Raw genomic sequence first — 10282 nt, 5'->3', positions numbered from 1 at the left:
AGCTCGAACAAGGACCTACCCATGGGAAGGATCATCATCCTCTCCACAGTGGTCCTTGGCCATGGAAGGCCTAATGGGCAGGGGAGGGGGGGGAGAGAGGGCACTTGGTCAAGATTTCAGTCCGATGGCAGAGGTACAGAAATCAGAAACCCGGATTCCAGTCAACTGGTCACTGACCTGGGGTAGGACTTAATTAGCCTGTAGCAGGTAGAATGATCAGTCAGGAGAAAGTTACCTTGTTGGTCCTCTGTTCATCAGAGTGTAAGCTCTCAGGTTAGGTCCCTGGGAAGCTGGTCGGACCCCCATCTGAAGTGGAGAGGGGTAGCAAATCCACTGGGGAATCTAGCCCCGTAGGGCCACCAATGAAAGCATCAATGAAAGGATGCTTCATAACCATGCCAGGGGATCATGTGGAGGCAGGCAGGCACAGGAGAAAGATTATTACAAGGTTTATTAGAGGAGCCATATTTCTCCCAGAGAGAGGACGCATGGCAGCCTCCACTATCTAGATAGCAGCAGGGTCTGGGGGTTAGGAAGTGAGGGAGATGGGAGTTCTAGTGGGTCTAGGCAGAGAGAGGAAGGGGCCAGCTGTATGGTAGGAACTCCAGGGCAGGGAGGAGCTCAGGTCTGGGTGGAGCTCAGGACCAAAGGTGAGCATAATGCTTACACCCTTCACAGTGGAACAATCTTGTCTACCAACCTAGCTCTGTGTATAGTGTCAGATGTCCATGTGTCTTCACCCAAGCTACTGTGTTGAGAAGCAGAGATTATCCTTGAAAAGGAGCATAAATTTCCAGTTATCCTGAAGCCCATTGAAGTATCTCAACCTGCATATGTCTCCTTCACTTTGTGGGCTTGTCTAATAATTAAGAGAACACAGTTTGGGAAGGTGGCTCAGTGATAGAGTGCTTGCCTTGCATTCTTGAGGCCCTGGGATCGATTCCTCAGTACTACATAAGCAGAAAAAGCCAGAAGTGGTGCTGTGGATCAAGAGGTAGAGGACTAGCCTTGCGTTGAAGAGCTGAGGGACAGCTCCCAGGCCCAGAATTCAGGTCCACGACTGACAAAAAACAAAAAAGCAAACCATGTTCCACACCTGGGTTAGACACTAAGCCTAAGCAGAGTGAATAAAACCCTAAAAATGAAGATTATGTTAGAATCTACGAACAGAGTCTTAGAACTAGCAGCACACGAAAATGTCATCCATATTGGGAGGAGGCTACATGGAGCTTTGAAGCAAGAATGAGGCAGAATCTCGGTGTTGTTTGGATTTGCATTTCTTTTATGGCCAGAAATATTGAACAACTCTTCATGTGTCTATTGGCCATTCTTATTTCTTCTTCAGAGAAATCTTCCTTCAAGTCTTTAGCCCACATATTAATGTGGTTGTTTCTTTAAGGATTTTTTGTTTTGGGGGATTTATTTTTTGAGCTCTAAATATATTTTAGATATGAGGCTCTAGTCTGATGCCTAGCTAATACAGACCTTTTCCATTCTGTGGGACAATCATATGCTTGACCACCTCAACTTTCACCTGGTTCTCTTTTTTTTAACACACCATAGTGTGACTTAGTCATGACAGCCCTAACATGAGTACAGACAGATGAGGATTAAACAAAATGTGCATTAAAAATATTCTTATGCAGAACTTAGGTGAGTTACTTTGTTAGGTGTGTTTGTTTCCTTTGTGTCAAGAAATAGTTCTGTTTAAGATGACTCCCTTCCATATTTCATGCAAATACCTCTTTTCCATGGACTGAGACTGCCTGAAACTCTTGCTATGGTTACAAGTTGCTGATAGGAAGAGGCACATGTGAACATGATCTTGGGCAATGCGTTCCTGGATATCTTCTGAGAGATGGGCCATGCCCTCACTGTGTCATCAGCTGTGAACTCCTCTCATCACAATCTCTTCAGGAAATGCATTTCCCAGCACTCCATCTATCCCTAACCTACAAAGAAATAGAGAGAAATGGGAGTGCAGACAAATGAAAACTTCATACAGGTTTCTTGTGTTGTCATTATATATATTTTTATTATCTATAAGTAGTTGTACAAAAGAGTTGTCATTAAATATGTAAGTTTATAAATGCAATGTACCTTGATTGATGTCACTTTTTTTCATCTTTCTACTTCATCTCTCCCTATCCTACCCCTTTCTTACATACACATTCCCATGTACAAGGAACTAGTCACACAGAATCGAGAGGATATTTTCCACATGAGGAATCAAGAATACTGATCGTAGGATGTGAAGCTAGAGTGAAATTAGGAAGCCCCAACATGGAGATCAGCATGTGGTGACACACTGCATTGTGTAGTGTAGGAAGTCACATTTGGGAACAGATGAGCAGAGCATTCACATGGAACTGAACATTATAATTTGAAGTAGCGGCTGTGGGTGCACAAAAGTAACACAGCTGCTCAAAGTAATATAGCCCACAGATAAGTCATTGTCCAGTCAGAGACTTCTTCAGTTCACTCACTATATAAACTGTATCTGAGTCTTGATTTGACAATCTCCTCCTACATGCACAACATTAAGACTATCTGCAGCAACATGATAACATAACTGCTCCAGGAAGGATTTTACCATGTTCTTCCTCCTTCTTTTGATGATGACTTATAATTTTACTATCCAAAAGCTATACTGATCCCTTCAAATTCTCTTTTATTTAACTTCTGTTCTTCTCATATGGGCCTGTCAATCTTTGTTACTGCCTTTACTGGGAGAAATTTGCTCTCTCTACCATTCATTGTAGGACAAAGCTGGTACTAAGTAAGGAAAATGTAGCTGGCTGCTGGGTAGGTATGAAAGCCACCTGGCACATCAGAGGGGACATGATAATAGAATCACGAAATTAGTTTCCAAGAATACCTATTCAAGTTGGGTTGAAAGTAGCCAGGCTCTGAGGACTACACATTAAATTCTCATGATCCATGCTCCATGTCTGGCTTCAGCAACATGTGTCTTATGAATTGCAATCCTCACAGACTTCAGGAACTGGAATACATGGAAGAATTTGAAACAATGACCTCAAACCAAAGATGTGGGCAGGCTTCTATTTTCCTGGCTTGTGAGGGAAGGAGTTCCTGACTGAGAGATGTAGCTGAAGATAGGGGAGTGGGGAGACCAGAAGAGCTTTCTGTGGATCTTCCTGGAAGAAGGAAAAGCCCCAAGAAAAGAAAGTGTTTATAATCTAGGACATGAACTTGAATGATGTCTAGGACCTAGGTGAAACTCTGAGAGACCCATAATTCAGAGCAGGGCTGACTCTGTGAGAAGGATGCTCCAGGGCTGTTCTCACTGCTTCTGAAGGGAATCAGCAGGGTACTCAGGACAGAGTTGTTGTATTTCATAAATGAATGAATGCAGAAGTTATACATCTATTGTTCTGCATTGAATTAGCTATTAGATTAACAATTTAATATATATAATTTTAATTGTTTAACACATCATTTTAAATTCTGACCCTGAGAATCACCACACAGCCCATGCTCACTCTTAGCCTGAGCATCATGAAGCTCAGGATAAAATCTGTGCCCTTGAGGACAAGTAGTGACCTGCTCGCTGCCGAGGAATCCAGGGATCTAGTGGGGACAGCACTGACACTGCAGCCCCCTCTCACCTCCCACATGTTATGCACACATGTTCCCTTCAAGGCTGCATATCTTAAGGGTCAACCCTCCTTCTCTTACCTTTCTGACCTGTACTTAATGACATCACTACAGGAATCTTGGTGGAAGTGTCATCCTTATCAGGTGTGATTACACTTTCAAAGTAAAATATGAAATAGAAACTTTCACATGGGGAGACATGACCCCTCTAAAAGCATGGTCCCAGCTGCCTATGTACCCTGAAAGCCTAGAATAGAGCTCCCTAGTTTATAGCTCTTATTCATAAAGGGGCAGTATTACCCATGCTTTCCCAGGGTTTAGAAGGTCAAGATTTGGATTTTTATCCTTGTGTGCATTGTTTGTCAATGCACACAACTTTGACAATTTGTGACAAATCAACAGGTAAGCTTTTCATTTGGAGTTTTGGCTTGGTTATATTATATTAAATGATTACCTCAAACAGTTCTGCAAGAGAGTCCCAGTATTTTCCTATGTGAAATTATACCATTTTATTTGTTTTACCTCTTGATTAATTGTAATTTATGTATATTAATAGCATGCAGTGATTTCTTGATAATTCTATACTTAAATGCATTGTACTTTCAAAATTTTCACTATTCACTTTATATTTCCAGTCTTTTCCTGTCTAATGCATAACATTTTTCTGACAGTAGGTAATAGACTCCATTATTCACAAGTGAATGTGTGTATGTATAGATTACACTATATATTACATTATACTTAATTCATCTTCAATCATTAGTGCCTTTGCTCCCTTCCTTTCCCCCTAATCTATCTCCTTAAACATTTTCCCTTTTTGGCATTCATGACCCATTATTGATTTTTATTGTCACTACTAAATAATTATTATTATATCATCATCATCATCATTTAGGTTCAACAAATGAGTGGGGCCTTGGACAATTTGCTTTGGGATCTGAACTTATATCACTCAACATGATATCTAGTTCCATTCATTTTTCAGCATATTATAGATTTCATTGTTCATCTTCCCCTCTCTCCTTGCCACTGATCTAGGGAATTACAAGCCTCAAGACTTTACTAAAATACCTCCTTTGTCCATCATAGTGCTTGAACTCAGGACTTGTACACTCTCCCTGAGATATTTTGCTCAAGGTTAGCACTCCAGCATATTGAGCCCCAGCTCCACTTCTGGTTTTCTGGTAGTTAATTGGAAATAAGTGTCTCAAAGACTTTCCTGCCCAAGCTGGTTTTGAACTGAGGTGCTTAGATCTCAGCATCATAAGTAGCTAGGATTGAGCCACCAGTACCCAGCATGATCCACCAGTACCTCATTTTAAAGCGTGAACAGAGGAATCCTAATATGTAAAGACAAAGTCAAGCTGAGCCTTCATCTCAGACTTAAAAGGGAAAACACTATGCAAGTCAGGAAGTGCTTGTTTAAGAGGAGCAGTTTAAGAGGAGGAAAGAGAAGGCAAAGATCTCTCTTGTGACCAAGTGGAAATCATATCGACCTGAATACCACATTGCAGGTGCTCTGAAATACAGACTTGTGTTATTTATAAGGCGAAAAAAGCCTTGTCTGGTTGGTGCCCCTGAGGCTGAGATGGAGGAAAGATAAAATTGAGAGGATTGTCATTGATGGCCTGGACCAAACCCCCACTGAACCTCAGAGCCTTTCTCTAGCTGAGAAACACTATCTGTAGGCAAAGGCCCCAGGAGGAACAGCTGGGGCAGCCCAGCCTCTCACTTCTGCCTCCCTGGGAGGTTTATGTTATGGCTTGTATCACTGTGGGAGGAAAACTACTACCCTGTTGACAGTAATAAGTTGCAAAGTCTTCAGACTGAAGGCTGCTTATGGTGAGCGTGAACTCTGTCCCAGATCCACTGCCACTGAACCTGGATGGGACCCCGGATTGCAAGTTGTTTGCCCAATAAATCAAAAGTTTAGGAGCTTTCCTTGGTTTCTGCTGATACCAATGTAAATTAGTACCAATGCCCTGACTGGCTCTGCAAGTGATGGAGACTCTGTCTCCTACTGATGCAGACAAGTAGGATGGAGACTGAGTCATTAGGATGTCACATCTGGCACCTGACATTGGAAACAAAAGACAAATATCAACACAATTAATTTTGCTCTGAGACCATTCATGAAGAATGAGGCAACACTGTTAACAATGGGCTGAATAAATTCCTAGCATCTCCTTCCTTACCTGGGAGCCAGAGCAGAAGGAGCCCCAGGAGCTGAGCAGGGGCCCTCATGTCCATGCTGTGTGCTGACTGCAACTGACTCCTGCACAGGGTGTGAGCAGACTATAAAGAAATTCTCAGGGCAGTAGGCTGTATTCTGGGCACATGCAAATCCTCAAGCAGTGGGCAGAGCTGCAGGCCTGGGCCAGATGCAGGCTGGCTGAAATGCCTGTCAAAGCCCAGAACTAAAGTCACCAGGGGTGGGGTCTCTAGAGACCTGCAAAGAACAAATTTGTCCTCAGAAAATGTTTTTAAAGGAGGGTGTGACAATGATCAATAGGAAATGAACTCATTACCTTACTCATGTAACTGTAACTCCTCTGTACAATATCTTTACAATAAAATATATATTAAAAGAAAATGAAGGGACAGTGTTACTGGAAAAGAAAGGAACCTTTGTGGAATGGTGGCCCTTAGTCTACAGCCTCCGCCCCCACCCCAGACAACTTCTTTTTTCTTACTGAAGAAAGAACCACTGACCTCCCCATTGACTCATCAGGAACCAGTTTCCAATGTATCTAGCTCTTTTTTTCTTTGTGAACATTAAACCTGACTCCTGATGTCAATCAGTCTGAGGCTTCCTCTCTCCACCTAGTGGAGGAGCCTGACCCACCCTGAAGGCCTGGCTCTGCTCCCTCTCTCCACCTAGTGGAGAGGAGCCTGACCCATCCTGAAGGCCTGCTCAGCTCCCTCACTCCACCTCTGAAATGGGTTAAGATCTTTCCTGCCCTAACTCTGGATTTTAACTGTTTGGACAGGATCTGTCTGTCATGTTAGTGAAGTGAAACATTTTTAAATGTTAAATAAACTTTAGTGCCTCTAAAAAAATAAAGAAAAGAAAAGAAAATTAAAATCTATGCATTTATACAGAAAAAAAAAGAAAATATTTTTCCTTGCAGACCTAAGGCAGATTGACTCTATTGTTCTCTACTGCTCTTTTTTTTTTTATAAGTGCATTTTAATTTTGACATGATCCATGATATGCTTTACTTTTTTCTTTTTCTTTTTCTTTTTTTCAAGTTGGTTGTGAGGCCTGAACTCTGGGCCTGGGCGCTGTCCCTCAGTTCTTCAACTCAAGGCAAGCACTCTACCACTTGCGCCACAGCACTACTTCCACTGCTTATTTGGGGCTGAGGAATGGAACCCAGGACCTCATGTATGCAAGGCAAGCACTCTACCACGGAGCCACCCTCCCAGCCCCATGTTATGGTTTCATGACAGCTTTTTATATAATTCAGTCACTCAGAAAAAAATTAAACAGTTTTACAATTAAAATAATTATAGAATACTGCTGCTCTGTTACTAGATATTATGAGTCCAGATTCCCAGAATTTTCACTGTTTCCCTGTCCTATCCCAAAGAATAATCATAACAGTATTACCCAGAAATTGATATGTGATAACACTAATCATAGGTAGGTAGGTAGTTGGCTAGGTAGAAGTAGACAGATAGAAATGTACATCTGTAGGGAAGTAGAAAAAAGAAAAAAAATGGAAATTTAAGGAAAGAATAAAAGCAAGGAAGCAAGGAAGGAAAGAAAATCCAGAAAGCTACCTAGGTAGCTAGGTGGCTTAAATTTTACTTTAAAAATACTATGCAAAAGAAAAATCGGAGCAATAAAAAATCATGATCTGCAAGGTATAGACCATCCCCTGGCCTTTGCATTGGTGCCCAGCACACTCCTGATAAATGACTGTTTTTCTTCTCTGGTGAATGTTCTTTCCCAACGCCTCCCTCCAGGAAAGTTCATATAAGCTCCCCTAAACACCCCTAGCTTCTACTAAGGAAAGAATTTGATGCTATTTCTAGCTTAGTGAGCATTACACATTTCTACACCAGACATTTCCTAAGCTTTTGGGTGTCATGTATCTCCTATCTTTATTATCTGAAGCTGAGGCCCCTCAGAAGCTGAGGTGTTCTCTAAACCATGAACTCATATCTACTTCAGTGTTCTCCATTTCACACATCTGTATGTTCCTACATCATCCATTTTGTGTACTGTAAGTGAAGGTATCGACTAAGTGATGGTGTTTTTAATGACTGAGTTTAGGGATTATGTCTCAAATAGGCATGGAAGGGGTAAAATGCAACATGTCCAAGGATGAAGACTAGGAATTGGAGGTAAAAATATAGAGTGGACATCTTCATACAGTGAGGACAAAGACCGCAGACAGTGAAGTTAGAGTAAGTGCGAAGGCCTTCCCACATGAGGATCAATCCATACTACACCCAAACAAGAACATAAAGTGAATGGCCTTTGGGAAACTTTTGTTTACAATGGGCAGAAAACTCTATGACAATGCACTAAATGGGAGAAGCCTAAGAAACATTTGTGTTAGGAGTACTCTTAAATGTAGCTCTGGTACAAAACAATGCGTGTTTGAACTTCCATCCTTTTTCATGACATAAAAGCCTATAAATCCCTTGGAACTTTGGGGAGGGGAGACAAGAGAAAGGAGAGAGAGAGAGAGAGTCAGAGACAGAGACAGAGACAGATGCCCAAGTCTGGATTTGAATAAAGCCTAAAATCCAAAGATGTTTGTTACACGGTGCTCATATATTACATGCCACCCTCTGTAGAACTTCTCTTCATGATGTGAAACACAAGAAATATCCAATGTGGATAGATAACCACTCAGAAGATGGAGATCTGAGGATCACAGTCCAATGTCAGCTCAGACAAAAACCTCTGTGAGACTCTTACCTCCAATTAACCACCAAAAGCCAGCAGTAGAAATGTGGCTCAAGATGCTGGGCACTGGTGGCTCACGCCTGTAATCCTAGCTACTCAGGAGGCTGAGATCTGAGGATCATGGTTCAAAGCCAGCCCGGGCAGGAGAGACCGTGAGACTCCTATCTCCAATAAACCACCAGAAAACCAGAAGTGGCGCTGTAGCTCAAGTGGTAGAGCGCTCGCCTTGAGCTGAAGAGCTGAGGGACAGCGCCCAGGCCCAGAGATCAAGCCCACGACCGACAAAAAAAAAAAAAAGTAATGTGGCTCAAGCAGTACAGCTCAGGGACAGCATTCAGGCCTTAAGTTCAAAGGCCTAGACAGCACAGTAAAAGGGGTAAGAATCTTGAAAGACCAAGTTAGGAACAGCCAGAACAGTCTTTGTTCATGTGATGTCTGTCAATACATTAAATGGAATGCTCTATGAGATCATTGATTTTCTTTGATGTGCTCAAGATTTCAGGGTTGATGATCATCCCTGATACTATTAGTGTATAACAATAATTTCTTTGTGTTTGGGGTAGGAGTAAATGAACAACTGCCCCAATACAGTTTGAGATCTGTAGCTGTTTTGCTTATTACCATCAGGTGGGGCTGTGGAACCTTCAATGTGTCAGTGACAGAGATGTGGGAGGACTTGACATGGGAGAGGAGAGACTGCCACGCCTACTCCAGTGGAGTCTGCTTAGCATGGGAAACCAGCTTTCAGACCTGAGAATGGGGCTTTACAGAAACCTATCTCGGAGTATTGGGACTTCACCGAAGTCTACCTCGGAGAATAGGGCTTCAAAGAGGCTTACCTCCTGGAAAGCCTGGCAAGCCCCTGGGAAAGATGTTTCTGCTTTTCTTTTCTTCACTGTATAAGAGTGCCTATTAATCTTTTACTGTTTCTGCTGTTCATTGTACTTACTCATTGTCAACGTTCCCTTAATCAAAGCTCTTTCTTAAGAGTGTTGACGACTCCAATATCTGATGAGTGTCTTAAAAATATGACTAACTCACCGGAGTTAAGTGCTACCCTGAAAGCCCCTCTTATGGAGGCTAGTAGACAAGTCATAAGTAAATATAAAAGTATTGAGGGTTTCACAAGTCACTTCAGCAGAAGGAATTGTTTGTAAGAGATTTACAAGAAGCTGCAGGCGCAGCTAGAACAGAAGGAATGTATGGCAATTGCTGAGATAACTACTTAGGAGAAAGAACTTCCTGTTACTCTCTTTCATTTACTAAGAGACTTGCTAGATCTAGGCCCCGTGACCTTACTATTAAAGAAGGAACAAGATTTGCATTTCTTTTATGGCTAGGGATGTTGAACATTTCTTCATGTGTCTATTGGCCATCCTTCTTTCTTCTTCAGAGAAGCTTCTCTTTAAGTCTTTCGCCCACTTACTTATTGGGCAGTTGTTTCTTTGAGGATTTGTTGTTGGGTGGTTTAATTTTTTGAGCTCCAAGTATATTTTAGATATGAGACCCTTGTCCATTGTATGGCTAGTAAAGATCTTCTCCCAATCCGTGGGCTTTCTATTGATCTTGCTAGCTATGTCATTTGCCCTGCAGAAGCTCTGCAACCTTATGCAATCCCACTTGTCCAACCTTTCTTTGATTTGTTGTGTTTCCGGGTATCTATTCAGAAAATTTCGGCCTGAGCCAAGGAGACCCAGGGTTTCTCCTATTCCATCCTGTAATGTTTTCAGAGTGTCTGCT

The 10282-nt window shown here is 42.0% G+C and overlaps 1 gene segment (V, D, J or C); it reads right to left on the bottom strand.

Moving 5' to 3' along the window:
* Nucleotides 1-5354: 5354 nt before the first annotated feature.
* On the bottom strand, nucleotides 5355-5924 carry LOC122121259. The segment is given in 2 exon segments: nucleotides 5355-5692; nucleotides 5814-5924. Coding segments are annotated over 2 exon segments (378 nt in total).
* Between the last annotated feature and the right edge of the window lie 4358 nt (nucleotides 5925-10282).

This window comes from Dipodomys spectabilis, unplaced genomic scaffold (genome assembly GCF_019054845.1).
Source record: "Dipodomys spectabilis isolate Male_0828 unplaced genomic scaffold, ASM1905484v1 ptg000187l, whole genome shotgun sequence".
Classification (NCBI taxonomy): domain Eukaryota; kingdom Metazoa; phylum Chordata; class Mammalia; order Rodentia; family Heteromyidae; genus Dipodomys; species Dipodomys spectabilis.
The sequence above is the reverse complement of the archived record's forward strand: the minus strand, read 5'-3'. Positions and strand labels throughout refer to the sequence as shown.